At 35.2% G+C, this 24,015-nt stretch overlaps 1 protein-coding gene across 1 annotated transcript; it reads left to right on the top strand.

The window, feature by feature from the left end:
• The first annotated feature begins 320 nt into the window (after positions 1 to 320).
• Positions 321 to 1,061, top strand: LOC112028595 (agamous-like MADS-box protein AGL61). Its single transcript, XM_065779191.1, has one exon. The coding sequence runs from the start codon at positions 321 to 323 to the stop codon at positions 1,059 to 1,061; it is 741 nt and encodes a 246-aa protein (XP_065635263.1).
• The last annotated feature ends 22,954 nt before the right edge of the window (positions 1,062 to 24,015 follow it).

Genomic DNA, 24,015 nt, shown 5'->3' with positions numbered 1-24,015 from the left:
TAGTAGATTACAGCATCAAAAAATTTGCAAGATCGTTTTTCATCCTGGCAACATATCAACAAGTTTATTATGGTGTTAGGCAAAACTTAATGACAAATATAAAGAAGAATCACTTAAGAATCTCTCTAAAGAAAAGTCCAAGTTATTTAACCCTTAATTAAGGGATGTCCATATATAAATACTCTCTCTCTATATATATATATATATACACGTACATTCATGATTCACCCTAGGAGCTCTCTCTAAACGCTGTCTCAATCCTCTAACCCTTTTCTTCTTCTTCTTTTTTTCTACGCGTTAAGAGAGTCAGCACGGCAACCATGGACATGGTTATACCGAAGAAGACAAAGAAAACCCAAGGCAGGCAAAAGATCGAGGTGAAGCAACTAGAAGGCACAAAAAGACAGGTCACTTTCTCAAAGCGACGTGCAGGGTTGTTCAAGAAAGCCAGCGAGCTTTGTGTGTTGTGTGGTGCTGAAGTTGCTGTAATGGTTATAACTGAGAAAGAGAAAGACAAAGAGAAAGGGAAAGGGAAGACGTACTGTTTTGGCCACCCAGATGTTGACACTGTCGTCAACCGCTATCTCTCAGAAAATAACAACAACAACAACAACAACAACTATAATGATAATAGCGGGTTTGGAGATTCGTTACCAGTGGATGTGAACGAGTTCAACAGGCAATATGCTGAGGCTGAGAAGGTGTTGGAAAAGGAGAAGCGGCATTTGGGAGAGATCGAGAAGAAGGTGAAGGAAAGAGGAGGAGGGTTGTGGTGGGATGAGGCATTGGATGAGAACATGGGGTTAGAGGAGATGCATCAGTATAAGTGGGCTTTGCAAGAGGTGAGGAAGAAAGTGGTGGATAGAGTGAATGAGATGAGGATGAATAAGAGTATGAGTAAGAGTCCTGTAGTGGTGCCATCAGTGGATTTGAGGTTGGGAGATGTTGGATTGGGGAATGGTTTTGTTCATCCCAGCAATTTGCAGGGTGGTAACAATGGTGGTGGTGGGTTTTTTTATAGTTATGGTCTTGGGTTTGGTCCGTTTGGACAGGGACAGTAGGTGTCTGTTTTCCCTTATTTATTTAATTTATTTAAATGGGATGATTTGAAGATTGATGGATGATGTTTTAAGTTTCTTGCATAAAGATTTGTTTTTTAGTTTTTCAGTTTTTTTTCTTTTTAACCTCTAAAGTGAAGTTGAGATGAAACATAAACCCTACAAAAGGAGCAGAATGGCACTAGATCTAATAAGTATCTTGTGTCAGAATTGAGAAATTCTATAGCTGGAATCTTTATATTCCAAATAATTCTACCTCTTTATGCATGGTTTGGGTGAAGATCTCTTCCTTGATGTAACATTGCTTAAATGTACATCAAATTTAATTTGAATACAACCTTATATATAAAATATGAAAACAAGCAAAATGTGTGTTTAGTGTTTACCTTGGCCATCTTGGTTAGTTGTTCCTTTTTTGATTTCTTGCTAAGAGATTAAGGACCCGTTTGGTACATGTAAACAACATGTGTGTAATGTTGTTTAAAAACTGAAAAATGTTGCTTAAACTACCATATTAAATGGCCCCTTAGAGGCTATATGATAGTTAAGCAACATTTTTCAGTTTTTAAACAACATTACACATATTTTTACATACTTTTTTGTCTACACGTATTTTCAAAAAATACAAAAAAACGTTACTAGAATATTGTTAACAAACGCCCCTAATTCTTCTAAAGTAATGCATTTTATTTGTGAGTGATATACAATATATAATAAAGAAGAGGGAGAGACGTTTCTCAAAAAAAAAAAAAAAAAAGGGAGAGACAGAAAATAGAGTTCTTACCAAACGTGTATTTGTGGTGTTGGAAATATTACCTGAAGCTTAGGCATTCTCTGGCGGGCTGTCCTAGTAGGTGTTAAGGTTGTAGTGCCTTTCCTGTTTTTTATTTATTTATTTTTTTTTATCCATGTTCTTTTTAATAGAGGATTAATAGGATTGTGATTGTTTACTTCCTATTGTTTTTATTTGACAAAAAAAAAACAAAAAAAAACAAAAAAAAAACAAAATCTATATTGATACTATTTGAATGGATAGTGTAATTATAAGTTGTACACCAAATCCTAATAGAATTTTAATTTTGTTGAGTGATTGTTGGTGTTAATTTTATTTCCCCCGTTTTTCTGTACGGGGATACACACAGTCAGATCTGCTTCAATTCAGATCATAATCGGTTTATCGTTTTGAGCGTGTGACTGTCCATTTTCATTCGCATGTGGAGATCAGTGCTGCATTAATTCCTTTGACCTGTGTGAGTAATCTTTGTTTTGCAGATTAAGCAGAGGGTCAGAAATTAATACAAATTCAACATCATTTTATTCAAACTTTTGCTGCAGTCTGTGTGCTGTGTCTTCCTCTCATTTTATTTTTCTTTACTTAAAAAAAAAACCAAAAAAATAAAAAATAAAAGTCAGGTCAGATACTTAGTTCATAGTTTTTTTTTTTTTTCCCTGATTAAAAGATAGATATTTACTTTCATCTTATTATATTAAAAAATAAAAAAAGTTTTATCTTAATTTTCGTTGCAAGTTGTCGTTCTCTCAATTTGATTTTACATTTAAAAAAAAAAAATCATCTTAGTCTTCATTATGAGTTTCCTCAATTTGGTTTTACATTTAAAAAAAAAAAAAAAAAGTCATATACTCAGTACTTCCAACTTTTCATCTTAGTTTTTGTTGTGAGTTATTGTTTTCCTCAGTTTGGTCTTACGTTACTACATTTCTAAAAACACAGAAAAAATATATACTTCCTACTCTTTACCATATAGTTTTTGTTTTACCTTTTGAGATTTCATCCTCAGCTTGGTTTTACTTTTACTACTCCCCCACAAAAATAAATTTTTTTTTTTTAAAAAGGACAAAAAAAAAGTGTGTCAGGCAGTCCCAACATTTCACCTTAAAGTCTGATTCACATTAGCGAGTAGAAAAACAACTTGCAACGTTGTGGCGAGAAGGAGTCTTTATTTTTAAGTGAGTGGTGGACAAAGGGAAAAATGAGTCTTGATATAACGGAAGTGTCTTCTACCAAAAGTGATATGAAATACCTTACAGCAAGGTCGAGCCTTGTGGATGTTATAGCCTTTTCAGCCTTGTGGATGTTATAGCCTTTTCAATTGGGCTCTTTATTTCCTTCACTTTTAGGTCCGTTCGGTTGGAGGAATTTTTTTTTTTTTTTTTTTTTGGATTAAAAGATAGATATTTACTTTCATCTTATTATATTAAAAAATAAAAAAAGTTTTATCTTAATTTTCGTTGCAAGTTGTCGTTCTCTCAATTTGATTTTACATTTAAAAAAAAAAAATCATCTTAGTCTTCATTATGGGTTTCCTCAATTTGGTTTTACATTTAAAAAAAAAAAAAAGTCATATACTTAGTACTTCCAACTTTTCATCTTAGTTTTTGTTGTGAGTTATTGTTTTCCTCAGTTTGGTCTTAGAGCATCCACACTAGATGTGGGATATGTGCCAAATGTTAAATATTTGGCACATATCCCACACCAAACCCAATTTTAGCCTATTTAGTAGATGTGGCATATATTATTTTTTTTGCAACATTGAACAGTACCGTGGCAAATTTGCCACGGTACGGAATGCATGTGGCAAAATTTTTTTTCTTTTAATGTGTAGATTGTGTTGATGAGTTGTAATAAATATTATTTTAATGTGTAGTAAGTATTATTTTAATGTATAGAATTGAATTATAAAACATCTGATAAATGGGATGTTGTAAAATGATGTGGTAAAATAATAAAGTAAGCCTTTGGTGTGGTAAAATGACATAATTTTTAGAACATCTGCTACGGATGCTCTTACGTTACTACATTTCTAAAAACAGAGAAAAAATATATACTTCCTACTCTTTACCATATAGTTTTTGTTTTACCTTTTGAGATTTCATCCTCAGCTTGGTTTTACTTTTACTACTCCCCCACAAAAATAATTTTTTTTTTTTAAAAAAGGACAAAAAAAGTGTGTCAGGCAGTACCAACATTTCACCTTAAAGTCTGATTCGCATTAGCGAGTAGAAAAACAACTTGCAACGTTGTGGCGAGAAGGAGTCTTTATTTTTAAGTGAGTGGTGGACAAAGGGAAAAATGAGTCTTGATATAACGGAAGTGTCTTCTACCAAAAGTGATATGAAATACCTTACAGCAAGGTCGAGCCTTGTGGATGTTATAGCCTTTTCAATTGGGCTCTTTATTTCCTTCACTTTTAAAAGCAAAAAAGCGGAGAGAAAAGATCAATATAATCTGCCCTACACCTTTATTCTCATTCACCAAATTGACTGTCCTTGCTCAGTTGCTCAGCCTTCCGAATGGAGGTATACGCAGCGGAGAGCAACCAGTTCTTGCTTCATTGATAATTTGGTATCCTAAACAAAGGTAAGTAGTTTCTATATTTCCTTCTCGGATTTTTTTTTTTTTTTGATTTAATTCATGTGTACTTTGCTTGTAGCATTGTAATTATTAAAGGCGGAAAGACGTAGTATTGAATTGTATAAAATAAAGCACAAGGTTTGTCTTTTATAATAATAACCAAGGTGTATTATATGAGTCCAAATTTTCTGTTGTATTTTGTCTGCTCCATTTTATACTCCACCAATAAAAGTTTGCCACATATCCCTCTAATTAATTAAATTCTAATTTTATGCCTTTATTAATTGTTACCTAAAACAAACAACATAAATAAATTAAAATAAACAAACCACCTAGGAAGACATCCCACAAGTCACAATCGTACCTTCGTTGGCAACGTTTGTGTTGACCAATCACCGCAACCAGCCACACTGCTACCACCACAGATCGCTGACATCATCAACACCAACCAACCACTACCACCAGTTCACAACCATACCACCACAACCTGAAGTTTATCAAAATAAACATAGAGAGAGACCTTGGACAAGTGGGATAAAAAGCTTCAAAGAAACCACCCTTCTTAAGTTTCAAGCATTGATCCTTGCTTGTGAAAAACCGTATCAAATTCAAATCATTCTCAGTGGCATTTTCACAAACACATACACAACAAACAGAGAGAGAGACGAATCAAAAAAAAAAAAAAAAAAAAAAGTCATTAGTAATACATTTTTTTTTTTTTTTTTCCTTTTTTATATATAATATATATATATANTTAGGAGTATTTCGGTAATTTCCTATGTTCTGGGGGTATTTTGGACATTTTTAGGTTTAGAATTTATTTTGGTAATTTTTAGTTTTGGGGGGTATTTTGGTCATTTTTTAATTTTGGAGGTCTTTTGGTCATTTTTTAGATTTAGGGGGTATTTTGCTAATTTTTAGGTTTTGGGGGTATTTCAATCGTTTTATAGGTTTAGGTTGCATTTCGGCAATTTTAGAGGATTTTAAGAGTATTTTGATCATTTTCAAGTTCTAGGGGCAATTTGGTAGTTTTGATTATTGGGTGGGTTGGGGTTTACCCATAATAATTTGGTTAAGTAGGGTTTGGGTTAGTTTAATTAGTTAAATGGGTAATAATGGGTAAATGACTAATATCCAAACCCTACCTGAAAATTTTGGGTAATATCCAAACCCTACCTAATTTCCTTTTACCTATTAAGAGCTGGTTATTAACCAGAATATTTGGATCGGGTAAAGTTGGATATTCATTACCTAATGGTTATGGCCATCCCTAGAAGGAAGGAAGGAGAGCTGACCTGGCAATGGGATAGGTAGATTAACGCACTATTAATAAGCGTCTAAGGTGGATGAAGTAGATTTTGTGGCTTCAAATGGAAAGGTGGACTCGTGAAAAACTACATGCCGCGAATTGTAAATTTTGGATCCAGACAATGTTATCCATTGGAATGGCTACTATAGGCTATAGCCTAAGAACACGCACGGAATCAATTTTGGGCTTAACTTATCGTGCTTAGAGCATTCACATCAAAAATGTGAAAAATGAGAACTGCACCTTTTATGTTTGAACAAGGGCAAAAATGTGGCCTAGTTTTTATGCAGCCTTCAAAAAATTAAAGCTAAAGAGATCTAGGCCTTAAACATGAAATATCATGCTAAGCTTAAAAAATCATAAAAAGAGAAGAGCTTGCCAGCTTAAAAAAAAAAAAAAAAAAGATCTGAGCAATAAAAAGATCGAGGTATGTGAAAAAATAATGTTGTCATTTAAGGTAATACATTTTTTTCTTTTTTCTTTTTTTTTTCCTTTTTATATATATATATATATATATTCGTCTATGAAATTTACACCTAATAAGGTTTCATGCAAAAATGTATGTACTACTAGATGAATTACAAAAAAGGTAAAACTCTAGGATTACAAGAAAGTAAGAAAAATGCCCAACTAGACCATTGGTAACTAATTATTCATGTATGAATTGTTCAAAAATTCTTATTTAACCAAATTTTGGCAAGCATGTGTACTACTTAATGCAGATAACAAAATGGCCTCAAGAAGGTCCAAAACAACATAGCGTAAGGAATCTTTCTAGAAACAAATCATACAAATTCTCCAAGTGAGAATATAAATCATATGATGAGCAAAATGATACAAACTCCCTAAGTGGGAATATAAATCATACAATGAGCAAAATTATATGAATTCCCCAAGAGGGAACATAAATCATACAATGAGCAAAATGATACAAATTCTCCAAGCAGGAATATAAATCATACGACGAGCAAAATGATACAAATTCTCCAAGCGGGAATATAAATCATACAGCGAGCAAAATGATAAAAATTTCCTAAGTGGGAATATAAATTGATGATGTATGGGATCAGTTAGTTGAACACTTCGGCTTCGGTGGACTACAGCGCTAGCGGAGGCCTACAAAGAGAGAAAGCAGTCAAAGGGTGACCGGGGTGAGCCAGCCAAACACCCTCCGATGATGAAGTTAGTTTCTCTTCTAATGGAGTTCCAACTTTACTCAATGTAAAATCTCAGGAAATTCATACCTTTGCATGGTGAAGACCGGGCCTTATATAGGGTACTCTAGGGCGGTTACCAGTTTAATAACTTCCCCCAGAATCTTGGAATTCGGACATAACCTCCTCAACGGCTACAAAAAATTATAACCGCCGTTGGAAGTTACATGCATTGGAGGGATTGGCGGCGATGAACGCGGGTTGATGAACCGCTACGAAGTTCACCAAGTGTTTGCGTAGTCGTCCATGCGCTCTGCGCATGGACGACTCTTTGTTGTGTCGTTGTGTGGTCGTCCATGCACCTTGTGCATGGACGATTCTCTCGATTTGATTCCCTGGAGTGATCAATTGCCTAACATCCCAAGGACGAGATATTTGGACGAATTGAAGATGGCCTGATGTTTGGCTAACTGCAACTCTCTGGACGACCCGTCTGGACGAACCATAGATGTGATTTTTTGTTATACATCAGTTGCCCCCTTGTCCAGGGCGTCGTCCAGGGAAGGATTTGCCCTTCTCATGTTCTCCTTCATCTCATCCATAACCTTCCTCATCTGATCCATTTCCTTCTCCAGATGTGGCACCCTTCGCGAAGTGGTGCCTCTTGATTGGATCTCGGGCTCAGCATTTCCTCCATCTCCTCGACTCTAGGATTGTCTCTCAGCTTGCCCTTCTCGTCGCTGCCTTTCTATCTCCCTAGTCAACTCTTGGTTTTGGCAGGTTAATTCCGCCATCGTGCCCGCCATGGATTGTATGTGTTGGATGGAAGGCGACTGCGTGACAGGCGCTGATTGGTGATTTCGATGGGGATGGCTAGAAGCATCCCTACTCCCTTGATGGCCTGGGCTAGTAGCCTTCGATCTGGTCCGAACCATCCGACTTTTGTCCCAGGAAAAGCAAATCGCAAATCGTTTCACGAAAGTTTCTTCCCCACAGACGACGCCAACTGATGATGTATGGGATCAGTTAGTTGAACACTTCGGCTTCGGTGGACTACAGCGCTAGCGGAGGCCTACAAAGAGAGAAAGCAGTCAAAGGGTGACCGGGGTGAGCCGGCCAAACACCCTCCGATGATGAAGTTAGTTTCTCTTCTAATGGAGTTCTAACTTTACTCAATGTAAAATCTCAGGAAATTCATACCTTTGCATGGTGAAGACCGGGCCTTATATAGGGTACTCTAGGGCGGTTACCAGTTTAATAACTTCCCCCAGAATCTTGGAATTCGGACATAACCTCCTCAACCGCTACAAAAAATTATAACCGTCGTTGGAAGTTACATGCATTGGAGGGATTGGCGGCGATGAACCCGGGTTGATGAACCGCTACGAAGTTCGCCAAGTGTTTGCGCAGTCGTCCATGCGCTTTGCGCATGGACGACTCTTTGTTGTGTCGTTGTGTGGTTGTCCATGCACCTTGTGCATGGACGATTCTCTCGATTTGATTCCCTGGAGTGATCAATTGCCCAACATCCCAAGGACGAGATATTTGGACGAATTGAAGATGGCCTGATGTTTGGCTAACTGCAACTCTCTGGACGACCCGTCTAGACGAACCATAGATGTGATTTTTTGTTATACATCATAAATAATACGATGAGCAAAATGACACAAATACCCAAATGGGAATATAAATCATACAACAAGCATAATGATAAAAATTCTCCCAACAGGAATATAAATCATGTAAAAGCCCATAAAGCCCATTCAAGGAAAAGGCCCAAAATGGCCCATTAAAAGCAATGGCCTAAAACTGATCCATTGGATTGTTAGTCCACTCAAGAAGTAACAGTCCAAAAACCGATCTAAGAGATCGTCGGTCTACTCAAGAAGTAACCTTTCAAAAAATGATCCATGTGATCCTCAATCTACTCAAGAAGTAACCGTCCAAAAAAAATCTGATCCAAGTGATCGTCATCCAAAGAGGCCACTAAACCTCATCCAAAATCAATCCCAGTGATTGTTGTTTAAAGAGGCCACTAAACCTCGTCTGAAATCGATCCAAGTGATTGTTGTTTAAAGAGCCCACTAATCCTCACTAAAAAAATCCACTTAAAGCAATAGGCACTCAAAAATACTCACATTTTCAGTAGAGGGCATCCAGAATGGTCGTTCAAAAAAAAAAAAAAAATAGCTTGCTCACAAGATTAAGTAATGATCCTCCAAATGTCCATAAGATCCTTGAAAAGGCAGACACTATGAAGTCGTTAAAGATAAAGCACCAACCTTGAAGAATAAATTAATGGAAAGACAAAGAAATCTGAATGGGGGGCAAATGATGAGTCTAGAAAAACCATTAAGGTCATCCACCTTAATGGACGACCTTGCATCATCAAAATCCATCAAAGCAAAAGATGTAACTATTCAAGTACATTCAATGCATTAAAAGACTACCATTACTCATTGCCCTTAAACTCCCATCAATACAATGACTGTTATACTCAGGGTAATAATCATCTACAATTATGTCCAAACAACTACCTAAGTCACCTATAAAAAGGACTATCTGTCTCACTTGCTAAGGTATGTCAAAAACTACTACAAAACTACTATTTATATACAAAAAATATATATATATATATATATATATATATATGGGCTAATTCTGAATTTTAATATCAGGTTATTAGGTCCCCAAAAAAAAAAAAAAAAAAAAAAAACTCAGGTTATTGAACACACAAATAATGCCAACTTGCAACTTCAAAAGTAATTAATGGTTCTAGACACAAAGAATCTCTATGTAGATACTAATTTAAAGTTTAAACTAGATTGTGATATGATGATGCACGAAAATCAGTAGGCTAAAATGCTTCGAGCTACGGTGATGGCTTGGTGACTTGAAGAAAAAGAAAGGATTGTCAGGGGTAACTAGTGTGAACCAACTAAGGACCCTTTGACTGTTAAGTCAGTTTTCTCTCTAAAACACAAGGATGAGAAACGGTGAATAATTGAACTTGCCTTGGTTAAATGTGACTTGATCCTTTTATAGAGAGTTAGGAGTGGGTCTATTTGCTCGGATTCACTATCATTATGGGAATGTGTGGAGTTAATAGAGAATGGAGAAAGTGGAACGAATTTCAGGGAATCCTCCCCACGTTATTGAAATGGTGAATCGTGGTTTGATCATATCAAATCCATTAGAAAGTTTTCTTTAAAATTAACCAAGTGTTATTTGGTCGTCCATGCCCTTGCGACATGGATGACTATTCTTTCTTGGACGAGTGTGCTCTCGCTTCACAGGCTTTACCCATGCTTACAGAGCTTCTCTTCTTTTAAAGGCTTGTGGACGTGGTCTGGCTATGGACGACTATTATGGATGATCTTTACTTGATTTAGACCCCGTCATGATATATTAACAATTGTGCGCACCTCACAATAAGAATCTAATCACTTGTGTCTTATGGAAACGACAACTGGGTTTCTTTATTTTATAACCAGATATTGTATCAAGTTTTACCAGATAATTTGAAGACCTAACTCACTTGTTTAGTTGTTTTGCTTACATAATCACATTTTTCTATGTGTTTTTCTTTAGAATTTATCAGTGGTCCTAAATCATGAATCTCCTATGGCTGCAATTGTTCTCGTAGCCACTGCCAGATTAACAATTTTTTTTTTTTTTTGATTGACAGTTTAACAATTTTTAATTATACTAAAAAGGCATGGGAACGGGAGTTTGACTTTATGTAAGCTCTGGTTTGGGTGGTTTTTAAGTAAACATATTTCATTTTTTTTTTAAATTTCTCAAGAGTTTACTTACATTTAAACTATCATAAACTTTTTCAAAATTATAAGAATGATCATAAATAATTTCAGATTACAGAATCTTTAAGGTTTATCAAAGAATATTAAAATGAAATTAAAAAAAGTCACTCGTAATTAACCATAATTCAAAATTATACATAACGGTTGGTTTAGAATTCCAACTCTCAAGTACAACATGTAGCTAGTAATAAGCCTCTACCTCGCAGAGTCATCTTTGGGCGAGTGCTAGCTTTGTCTAAGTCTCCTTTGGTCCTCTTTAGGGACTCTTATTTGGTCTTTTCCATTTCTCTACTATACTCCCTTCAATACTTGGGCTTTTAACACCGGCATCTACTACTATCCAACAATCATTTTTGATGATCAAAAATCTCAATGATATCGCTAGATCGCTTTTGTGTTCGCCCTCTTGCACCCTCCCATAATTACTCTCCTTTATTTCCTTTCGTTAACCCATATACTTATACCCAAAAGCACTGACAGCCACATGCACACCAAGTGTTTGTGTTTTTGACTTTCAATGCATTCTTCAAACTACCAATAGTTCCCAACAAAAACAACACTCTTCATCGTCCCTATCCTCATCTTCCCTATAATTCCCAGCAAAATCAACCATGCGATGAGATCATTGCCCGTAATTGTTGGGGTGCTGGTAGAGCCCCGAAAGCCAGTGCCATTGAGAAGTTGGGTCGGAAAGAAAATCCTGACATTGTATTCCTCTTTGAAACCAAAGCTCATGCTCCAAGAATAAAAAAAATTCAAGAAAATCTTCGTTTTGGTGGAAGCTTTAGTGTTGATGTGATAGGTAAAGCTGGTGGATTGCCTCTTTTCTAGAAGAGAGGCGTTGAATTAGAGGTAGTTTTCAACAACAAGAATGTGATTGTTTGTCTAATCTACTCAGATCCACCAACTGAGGTATGGATGCTTATTTTGGAATTTGATTACTAGCATCACAACCTCCTTTGCTGGGCCTTGGCTACTAGTGGGAGACTGTAAAAGTATAAGTGCTTGTGATGACAAGTTTGGAGGTTATAGCCACAACAGACCTTATAAAGGTTTTCGTGATTTTGTTGCAAATGCAGGGACAATAGAGTTGGGGTTTATAGGCCCACGCTTCACTTGGTCCAATAGAAGGGGAGGCTCATCTATAATTATGGAACGACTTGACCAAGGCTGCTGCAATCAGGAGTGGCAGAAATTATTTCCAAAGGCAAGAATTTTGCACTTGATAGCCCTATCTTCAGATCACAAACCCATTAGGATGGACACAACTATGGAGTTTAACAACCAAAATAGGCCTTACAGATTTGAGGCAATGTCGATCCAAGAACCCTCCTGTGCTGAAGTGGTGACAACCTGGAGGAAACAATTTGAAGGCTTCTATAGCTAAAGATTAATGAGGAAGATTTATCACACAAGCTCGAAACTTAACAGATGGAACAAATACAGTTTTGGCCATGTGAAAATGAGAATAATTGCAATTGAGAAAAAGATTGAGAAGCTACAACATAGCAGGGTAGTAGCCCATCCCAATAGAATTTGGAGAAGGAAGCCAATTTTTTTTTTAGAAATTGAAGAATGGCAAGCCAAGGAGGACATTAAATGGAAACAGAAATCTAGGGAACTCTGGTTGAACGAAGAGGACTGCAACTCAAATTTCTTTCATGCCTCTACTATAATTAGAAGAAGGAAGAACAACATTGCAGAAATCAAGCTTGAGAATGGGAATCACATTTATGAAAAAGAAGACATAGAGAAATATTTTGAAAGACACTTCAAAGAATTATACAGTTCCTCAAATCCTAACCTCCCTAGAGACCTAGAGAACTTCATTTCCCCTTGCATAGATCTAGAAGAGAATGAGGACCTGATGGTATGCCTAGGCTTTTCTTCAAAAAATTCTGTTTAATTGTTGGAGAGCAAGTTATCAAAGTGGTGAGCAATTTCTTAAGAGATAAAAGAATGCTTAGAGAGCTAAATCACATGTATATAACTCTGATTCCCAAAACTCAAGATGCTAGTAAATTTTCTCAATTCAGACCCTTAAACCTTTGCAACTTTTGCTATAAGGTTATCACAAGGATTTTGGTGGCTAGGTTCAGACCAATACTAAGCACACTGATTGAACCAGCCTAAGTTACTTTTGTCCCTAACAGAAAAATCGCCGAGAAAATTCTATTAGCTTAGGAAGTAGTGCGCACCTTTTCTCAAACAAAGAAAAAACAGGGATATTTGGGGCTGAAATTTGATTTTCAAAAGGCCTATGATAGAATTGAGTGGTCTTTCCTTGCATAAGTACTTAATAATTTTGGGTTTTCGCCAGCAATTCATTGATATAGTCTATCAATGTATACTGTTCTCATTAATGGAGGCATTGGCCCAACAGTGACTCCTATAAGGGAGCTTAGACAGGGCAACCTGCCATCCCCCTATCTATTCATATTGGGTAAAGAAGTGTTAGCTAGACTAATCAATAAAGTTGTTTGCAATGGGGCAATCAATGGAGGTAAACTTGGTCGTACAAGCCCAGCAATCACAAAGCTTGTGTATGCAAATGATGTGATTCTAATTTTCAAAGCTAAACAAGCGGGAGTTAGCGCCATGGTAGAGTGTCTCTCAAAATATTGACGTAGAGAAATCAAGATTAAGTTCCTCTCATGGAGTTCATTCCCGATTCCTAACACAGATCTAGAACCAAAGGGGTTTGAAACTATTACCCAAAGGTGAAAAATATCTTGGAGTCCCCCTATTCTTATCCAGAAGCAAAAAGAAAGATTTTGCTTATCTAAAGGAAAGCATTGAGTCAAAAGTTGGTGGAAGAGTAGGAGATTGTCCTGGATTGGATGTGCAATGCTTATAAATGCAGTAGCATAAGCAATCCCAACCTATGCAGTGGCAAAATTTCAGATTCCAAAAGATCTTTGTGAGGAGATAGATGCATTAATACATAATTTCTGGTGGAACCCAAAAACTAACTCCAGCCATTAATTCACCCCAATGGCTTGGGATCCTATGTCATCCAAAGAATCATGGAGGTCTAGGCTTCAGGCACCTCCATGATTTCAATCATGCTTTGTTGTCAAAAGCAGTATGGTGTTTTTTGGTGGAAAAGATAGCCTTTATGTTCAAGCTATTAAAGCCAAATATAGAGTGGGCGAGAATTGGCTTTAGGAATACCCTCCAAAAAAAAAGTCTTTTAGGCTTAGAAGAGTATCAATAATGCCAAGTCAATTAATTTGAATTGAGCCTGTAAAGTAGTTAGCAATGGGGAAAGGATACATACTTGGGAGGACCCATAGGTCCCTGATCTACCAAACTTCAAACCGGTGCCAAAGACAACTGAATGCACATAGCTGTCTAATTGTTTCGCATCTTTTGGAGCCGAACGGATTGAGTTGGGGTGATGAAAAATTAAACACCCTCTTTGATGAACAGTTTACGGAAGCCATTAGATCTTTGCCATTTAGAGCTAGACCTACAGAGGATCGCTGGATCTAGGTTAAATCCCTAAGTGGAAATTTCTCAGTTAAATCAGCTTATTGGCTCCATAGTGGTTCTTCAATCAATGAAAGAGCTGACGGTATCTGGGAAAAGATGTGGAAGTTAAGTATTCATGAAAGGATGAAAATGACCCTCCAGAGAATTGCTACTAATATCCTCCCCACTAGAGACAAATTGCACCGATTTAATTCCCAGGTCAGTTAGTTGTGCCCTATATGTGAATCGGAAGCTGAATCTCCGATGCATATTTTTATTCTCTGTGATTTTGCAAGAGCTCTATGGTTCACTAGTAATTAGGGTATTAGAGTTGATCGATTGGCATTCTCATCCACAACCCAACTCATTGAGTTCCTAATATTCCCTCCAATGATAGAGATCCAATCCCAGCAAGAGAGATCATCTTTCCTCCTATATGGAACTCTTGTGCTAGAGGCTATTTGGAATATTTGAAATTCAGTGGTCTTTGAATGATCAAAGATAAATGTGGATAGAGAACGCCAAAGTCTCATGAGATGCTATCTAGAACATTTAGCTATTTCTGAGCCTAACCAAACTCTCAAGAAACCTCCCAGGAATGCAAAGTGAACAAGGGCAGAGTATAGAACAATTAAGGACAACTATGACGCAGCAATTGGAGAGAACAATTCCTATATAGTCCTAGTAGCAAGAGATTGGAGAGGAGCATTGCTTTTCGCTCTATCGAAGCGATTGGAAACCAATGTTCCAAGCAGAAGCTGAAGTAATCAACTAGGCCACTCAGCTTGCTGTTGACCAGAGTTTTAATTGTGTGACAATAGAAAGTGACTCAAAGAATTTTGTAGATACTCTCATATCACCAGGCAGCTCAAACACATGGAGGATTTATGTTCTTTCTCGTGATACCCTGACTGCCAACATTAATACCAAACTGCTGATTTGGTTGAATTCCTAGAGAAGCTAATGTTACGGCCCACACCTTAGCAACTTGGTCTCTATGTAACAGACTAGCTAACTCCTTTGGTTTAGTTTTTGCTCCTCAATCCTTTTGTAATGTCATTTTGTTGGAGTAAGCTAATACTTTGTAATTGATCTGTGTTGGGTTAAGATATCTTGATCTTGGTTAATTAATTCAATTTACTCAAGTTGATTAATTAAGTTCAATTGCATACAAATTATAGAGACACCAACAAATCACCAAAAATACTAAATGCAACAAAAAATAAATTAATATGGTGATTTGTTGACAAATGGGGGAACCTCGCAAGGAAAAAACCTCACCGGATGATTTTAAGGTCACTACTCCTAAGAATCCATTAATCAACAATCAAGCGGTTACAAGTATAAAAAATCTTACCAACTACCCTGGCTTATCCCAAAATACCAACTTACAGTTGAACCTTTACTCCGATACCCAATTGGACTTAATCTTGTAGTAGCCCTCTTTCCCTTTGATGCACAAACCTCTAATTTGTGACTAACTCTTTACACAGATCCTAGTAAGTGACTAGCTCTAGCAACTTGAACAGATGTTGTTGGCTGTAAAGTTCTCAACTTCATCAACAATGAAGATTTGGAAGCACTCGGTTACAAAACCCTATGGCGTACAAACCCAGTAGCTTCACACAGGGAAAATAGGTCTCTTGGTCTCTATATCCGTATTTGGCGGCTCTTAAAATAAGTCTTATATATGTCTAACGTTATGAGAAAAGAAACCCTAAACAATTGCATAAGCCTAGGCCGAATTTCAGATCTGAAAAACTAAAAATCGTAAATCTCAATAGATCGAGCTACTGTCGAGCTATCTATCGAGCTTCACATTAAGTCTTGATAGTAGGTATCTGTCGAGCTATCTGTCAAGACTTAATAAACAATTTTTCTTCACTTGTTTCTTAGACCAATCTTCATGTCTTTAATACTTGACTTGAATAACATGTTTCTTGAAGTACTAAACCCATCTTAGATCAACTCAATTACAACTAAAGTGCACTTGTCAAAGGATTAGCCAATTACAATAAAATATGACCCTAACAATCTGTTCCTTTCTCAATAAAATTCCTTTGCAGTTGATCCCAAAAAAAAAAAAAAAAACTCTCATGTACAACAAATTTGGGCTGCCTAGGACTATTGATAGAAGGAAGTAAAGTGTACCAAATCATTGTGGAAATGTGAGAATATTGAATCAAGAAGATGGAACATTAATAAAAAATAAAAAAATTACTAGAAACAATAATACTAGCTCATAATAAATAATGAATATTAACATGCACAATAGGAAAGTATTTACTAAGGATGTGGGGAGGTTTCGGTGATCAAATTCTTACATTATTTTTTGGTAAGTAATAGTACTACAAAGCTGTAGCACAGTTAAGTGTAATGGCATCTGAACTAAAGGATGAAGAACAAAATCGAGGAAAACGATGGTGTTGAAAAGAAACGTGTGCATGAAAATTTATTTTAATTGTTAGTAACGATATCTAATAATCTATAGAAATAATGTTATTTCTAAAAAAAAAAAAAATGTTAGTTTGCATCATTTTACCCAGTTCAAGTACATTTAAGTTTTATAAAAATGTTCGCATTAAAAAAAAAAAAAGTTTATAACAACGTGCGCAGGCACGTTGAAGCTGAACCTTAGGAAATGTTTGTGAATTTGCTCATGTTTTTAAGAATGGCATTTTATTTCGCTATATATCCAATTAATTAATACTTCCATACCCCAATTATTTCCTTTTCTTTTTTTTTTTTTTTTTTTTTTTTAAGAAGATTATTTTCCTTTTTAATAGTAATGCAAGTTGTATAAGAGCATTTGCATATGTTATATAACATTTTTGGTCAAATCAATGTTAATATATATAGTGAGTTCTAGTTAGCTTAAGTGATAAAGTCTCTGATGGTTGAATAAGAGGTTTAGAATTCAATCACCGTCTACATCAAAAACCGATTGGCGTCTATGGACGACTAAATTATTAGTTTGAAATTAATCAAACAAGTAAAATAGTTTCATAAATGCGAATTTGTATTGATGAATGTGTGCTATAATTCTCTATGATTACAAAAGAGTGATCCTCTAATTCGATCTTCTTGAAAGATTTGTTGATTGGAATTGTGGTAATGTGATTTTGACTTAAACACCAAATATCCTTCAATTTGGCTGAAGGATGGATCAAAGACCCTTGAAACAAAATTACAATGAATCTCTGGCTACGAACTTGTTAGAAATTCTTTGTTCTTCACGTTCTTTGTGTTCTTCATGTGTTCTTCGTCTTCGAAGGTTTGTGGTGGAAGTTTTTCGGGGCTTTAGAGGCTTGAATCCATAGAACTTCACTGATTTGTGGTTTGTTAAGGTTTCTGGAGGTTTTTGAGCTTGATTCCAGTGAACTTTGAGATCTAGGAATATGATTTGGATGATTTCTCTTTGAATGTTCTTTGTATTTGAAGGTTTGTGGTGGAAGTTCTTCGGGGCTTTGGGGGCTTGAATTCGTAGAGCTTTGCTGAATTATGGTTTGTTGAGGTTTTCAGAGGCTTTTAAGCTTGATTCCAGTGGCCTTTTAGATCTAGGCAGGTAGTCTAGATGATTCTGCTTTGAATATTCCTTGCATTTGAGGTCGAAATTCTTGAAGTTCCTAGAGGTTTCAGGGCTTGATTCCAGCAGAGTTTTAGTACTTCTGAACCTTCTTTGATGTTGCTTGTGCTCTAGATGGCTTGATCTCCCCTTTAAATGCCTTAGTAAGGCTTCTATTTATAGGAGTTTGCAGGTAGGTGAGCGACACGTGGCGGAGTCTGATTGGTGACACATGTCATAGCCTGATTGGTACGCTTATGTCATCGCTGACACATGCTGGATTGCTCATATCATCGCTTACACGTGCCGAATTGCTCATGTCATCACTTACACGTACTAGACTGCTTATGTCATTGCTTACACGCGTTGATGTGTGATTGGTTTTTGCATGCATTTATGCCTCTATGTCAATGACACTTGGCGAATTTCTGTTGGTTTCTAAGTAGTGATAGCAAAACCTAGTAGCAGTATGTGGCACTTTGTAATTGGCTGTATTTTGTGGACTTGGTAGTATGATGTGTCAGCTTGTGATAGGTCGGGAATTTTCCCTCTCTACAGTGTCTTTGTTTGATGATAAAGAACTATTATCAAGAGTGGATGTCATAAGTTGAAACTCTCTCAAATATATATATATATATATATAAGCAGAGCCCTTATTCGAGAGAGCATAAGCTTTTGTTATGTGGCGGACTTTATGAAAAGAATTGAAATATTATTAAGCCATATTAGAGATAATAGCAAATTTAAAAATAGAGACTCTTTATTTCCTTTGATTCAATATTTCAAGACTACTTTTTGTTACATTTTATTTAATATTTCAAAACTATTATTTGTTTCATTTGGTTCAATGTTTCAAGACTTTTCCTCTCTCTCACACACACAAAACTCTTTGCATTTCTATTCACCATTTTCACTTCTACTCCTTTACATTCATATGCCCACAACCCTTAATGTCATCTCATCTCAAATACACTCAAACAAAAAATGATATTATTTCCCTTCAACCTTTAGTTGTAATGGATACAAAATGAAGTGTCTACAATAGTGATTGTATAAATTTACTCTCATAGCCCTATTACATAAAAAAAATTACTCTCTTCATCCCAAAATGTTGGTCCTTTAAAGAAAATTCAACTTTTTAAGGGAACATCATTTAAAATGTTGTTAAGTTCAAGAGAATGTGCAAATTAAAAAGGTGCTAATTTCCAAAACCACCCTCATTAATTTAAGAGAAGTACTACATCTACAATAAATCATAGGTGATAAGTTTTTATTGGTTCTAATTTGAATTCACCAATGAAATACTTTTTGGCCCACCAATATTAATCAATAATAACCAGCCACTTAAGATTTGTTGTCAAAGTATTGTGAAAATATTGTGGATATAGCATTTCTCTTAATTTAAACTATAAAAAAAAAAAAAAAAAACATTGAATTTTTAAATAAAGTATGGGTAAAATATAAATTTTATTTATTAATTTTGGAAAGAAGATCTCATTCTGGTCCTTACATTTTAGGACTATAGTCAATTTAGTCCCTACAGTTTGGTAGCAATCAATTTGATCCTTATTATTTTTATCAAAGAGTCAATTTGATCTCTACCATTAAATCACTAACGGAAAATGCCTATGTGTTAAACAGTGTGTATTATTGACACACTTAGGGCTGATGTGGCTTGTAAAATAATATTAAAAAATTATAATGAACAAAAAAAAAAAATGCCACCTTGCCTAAAAATATATAAAAATTAGAAAAACACAAACACAAAACAAAATTAATTCCTCAATTAAATCAAAAAAAGAAAAAACAATCCACATGAATTTTTTTTTCTTTTCACTTTCTTGCCAACTGATCACAAAAATACATCCAAAACAAAATCATCTCTAATTCATTTTCTCTTCTTTTCTTCCACTTTCCTTTTAACCAAACAATGAAACCCATCTGGATATCAAATTCCCTAAGAACAGCCTTCGACCATCACTAATCAGCCACACCCACTAAAACCTAGTCACACTGTAGCAACAAAACCCAAATGAACCTATGCTAGAAATCTCAAATCAATCCAACCCATTTGTAGCAACAAAACCAGATCAACTTAAAGAAAAATTTTGAGACCCAAAGCAACCAACTATGCAACAGTGAGAGAGGTTGTGTTTCAAGCTCATCAAATCTCAGTTTGTTTATTACGCAAAATTGGGATGACATTGCCATGACTAGCCATGTTTGTGTGTGTGTGTATATATATATATATATATATATATGAGTTTGGTGGCCTATAGAAGGCTTAATGGATTGATGCTATTGCTAAATCTTAGATTTGATTGTTGATATTTTTTTTGCTTAATTATGTGTTCATAACAGACCCACTTATGTGGTTATGCCCCCCAATCCATTCACTGCTCTACTCCAAGAAACTCCGCCCTTTGCAAATTACCCAAAATGGCATGTCTAACAACTTAGAAACAGTAGATCACTGTGAAAAACTTCAAGAACTCTTCTAGACCCCAATCAACCCTCAAACACCAATAAATTTTGATATTGCGAACAAATTGCAGCGGGTGATGCTGCTGTGTTATGAGACCGTGTTAACGGATTTCTTTTGGGATGTAGTGAATATTTTCAACCTAATTAATTTTGTTTTGTATTTTTCTAATTTTAATATTTTTTTAGGTGATGTGGCATTTTTTTATGTTGGTTAAATTTTTTTAATATTATTTTCTAAGCCACGTCAGCTATAAGTGTGCCAACAGTGCACATAGTTTGCCATATAGACATTTTCCAATTAATAACTTAAAAATTAGGGACCAAATTAACTCCAAATTGAAAATAATATGGATCAAATTGACTGCTACTCAAATGTAGGGACCAAAATAGTATTTCCGCATAGTTTATAAGAAAAAAAAAATTAATGTTTGAAAAAAAAAATGAACGTTTAGGCCTCATTTAGGAGAAGTGAATGGAATGGAAAAGAAATGAATGAAAAGAATAATTTTAGAATATTCTTCCCTTCTCTTATTTGGGAGTTTAAGGCTCCGCTTAGGAGTTCATAAGGAAATGGAAAAGAATGTAATGGAATGGAATCAAGTAACCTTGATTGGATGTTTTAAAATAAAGGAATGGAAATGAATAAAATTGAATGGAATGTAAGTAATCTTGTTTGGGAGCAATATGGAGGGAATGAAATGGAATCATTTTATGATAATATTACTATCTGACCCCTATTTTAAAATAAATGGTTGAATATATAGGGATATTTTAGGAGTTTTAATAAAAAAATCATTAAATTCAATTCCATTCCATCTCATTCCTCCCAATTTCGGGAGGAATGAAAATTTGAGGTTTTAAGAGAATAGAGATGAATGAGTGTTTCCTCATACCCATTCCATTCATTCCTACTTAAACTCCCAAACAAGAGAATAAGCTTTCCATTCCCTCCATTAAAACTCCCAAATAAAGGAAGAGTAGAATATTCTAAAATTATTCTTTTCATTCATTTCCATTCCATTTAATTCCCTTCTCCCAAGTGAGGTCTAAGTGAGAGGGAATAGAATGGATAGGAGAGAGCACTCATTCCTCTCTATTCTCTTAAAATCTAAAATTTTCATTCCCCCGAAATTGGGAGGAATGGGAGGGAATGAAATTAGATTTAATGAATTTTTTTACTAAAACTCTCAAAATACCCTTATATATTCAATAATTTATTTTAAAATAGGGTTCTAATAATAATATTGTTATAAAATGATTTCATTACATTCCCTCCATGTTACTCCCAAACAAGATTATTTACATTCTGTTAATTTTCATTCATTTCCATTCCTCAATTTTAAAACATCCAATCAAGGCTACTTAATTCCATTCCATTCCATTTTTTTCTATTCATTTCCTTTACTTAAATATATTCCATTCTTTTCATTTTCTTTCCATTCCCTTATGATCTTTCCATTCCATTCTATTCCATCTTAAGCCACTTTCTCCCTAATTTGGGAAGAAAACAAAACCTTCACAAAATCATCCCCTCCAACCAAACACGCACCTCAACTATTTTCTCACCTTACAAATCAGTAACCAGCAATCGCCCCACTTTTCTCTCCAACTTGTGACCCCACCAAACATAGCCTAAATGTGGGTGTAAATTGAATGAATATGCGTGTGTGTAATTCATGTTGCATTTCAATTGATCATAAACTTTGAGTAGTACATATATTTTTGAAGGGTAAATTGCAAATTATACCTCTAAAGTTTAAGGGTGATTGGATTTTACACCTGAAGTTTCAAAATTTGAATTTTACCCCCTGAAGTTTGGGGTGTTTGGAATTTACACCCTAACGTTTCAAAATTTGAATTTTTACATCTTAAAGTTTGTTAGTGTTTGGATTTTACACTAAAAATTTATGAAATTTTAGGGTGTAAAATCCAAACACCCCCAAACTTTAGGGGATAAAATCCAAGCACTCCTAAAATATAGGAGCTAAAATCAAAATTCTAAAACGTAAGGATATAAAATCCAAACACCTCCCAACGTCAGGGGATAAAATCTAAATTTTGAAACTTTAAAGTGTAAAATCCATTTACCTCCAAACTATGAGGGTGCAATTTGCAATTTATCCATTTTTAAAAATGGAACTTTACATGTGCTGGCTAAATGGTAAACCATATATAAATGCCAATCCTAATCATTAATCAATACCCTATATTTGGATTCAGCCAGCAGAGATACCAACAGGATGACATATGGCAGCAGAAGTAAATCATTTGCACAGCAAAAGCCTTTCTTTTCTTTTCTTTTTTTCGAAAAAAAAAAAAAAAAAGATTCCCAAAGGGACAACGGATGATTTCTATTCCAGCTAATTAGCATAAATGTATGAAATACTAATAAATAATAGATGAAATACTAATTAGCTAAAATGCAGTCGTTTACACATTCTTTGAAGGACAGCAATGACACAATGTCGTTTAGTATAAACAAAGAACTTATGAATTTCATAAATAAGACACTGTTTTGCAATCAATTTAATATTTTTTCCGTCTCAATTTGTTTGTCCTCTATTTTATTGTGGGATGTCACAAAATATTATCTTGTTTCTAAAATTAAAAACTATAAATTTACTAATGTTCCTATTATACACTTATTTTATTTCCAAAACTATTTTTGATAAATTTATTTAAAAATAGTTTGGAAACTTATACATTGTTACAGAGCAAACAAGACAATAAAATTACGTTCTCTTAAAAAGTTGAATTTTTGAAATAGGACAAACAAATTGGGACGGAGAAAATAACTGTTTTATGGAAACGACGTTGTAGCACTTAGACTCCTTATCCCTTAGTTTATTAGTTCTTGGCTAACTAATGTCAAGTGTATATCTCTTATTGGTAGATGTTAATGACAGTTTTTCCTGCTTAATTTGGGAATTAGTTTTAATCTTTTGATACTTTGAGTTAGTTTTTCCTTTCTCCCTAATATAAGGGTTCTATATAAATAGATTAGTGGTTGTATCTATTCTCATTTCTTCTTATCAATAATAATAATAATAATAATAAAAATAATAATAGTCTATTCTCAGTTCTCTCTAATCATTTTTGCAATCAATAGAAGTCTTTTTTGAGTTCTATTTAGAGAGACAGTTCTTTAGTTTTTACAGTTACCTTTGGTAAGTTGGGTTACGTATCGGGTTGAGAAAATGGTTCAAAGACAGTAAGAATGTACAAAACTGAGGTGAGGTCCACCCTTACTGGTTTGGGTATGGCAGGCCCATTTGCAAGAACCAGGTCATGTGCTAAAATTTGGATCATGGTCATAAGTTTCCTTGGGATTAATAGACTCTTGGATTTTGGATAAAAAAGTGGGTTGGCACTTAGCCCCAATTGAGCTTCAATGAGGTCGAGCATTTGGGCCCAAAATAAAGACATGGTTTGAAAGGGCCACTAGGACACTGTGTTCCCATATTGTATTGGGATTGCTTGGGTGTTCGAAGTGGTATCCTCTTGGTTCCTAGTGTGGCTTGCTGAGTTTCTTCTTTCTTGCATCATTCCCATGGGTTTGGGTTGGCCTAACTGGGCTTTGGTGGGTGCTTGGTTCACATCGGACCCTCCATTCTTCTGCTTGGGTTGCGGTGGAAAGCTCAGATTTCAAAGTGCATATTCGACCCGAATTTGGAAGCTGAGACTGAGTCCAAACATTTGGTCATGAATATCAATTCTTACACATCTGCTAGGTCCATCTGACATTGGGTTCTCAAATGTCCTATATGGCCACGTTAC

This window comes from Quercus suber, unplaced genomic scaffold, assembly GCF_002906115.3.
Source record: "Quercus suber isolate HL8 unplaced genomic scaffold, Cork oak 2.0 scaffold_201, whole genome shotgun sequence".
Classification (NCBI taxonomy): Eukaryota; Viridiplantae; Streptophyta; class Magnoliopsida; order Fagales; family Fagaceae; genus Quercus; species Quercus suber.
This window is presented reverse-complemented; position numbering and strand designations above follow the sequence as displayed.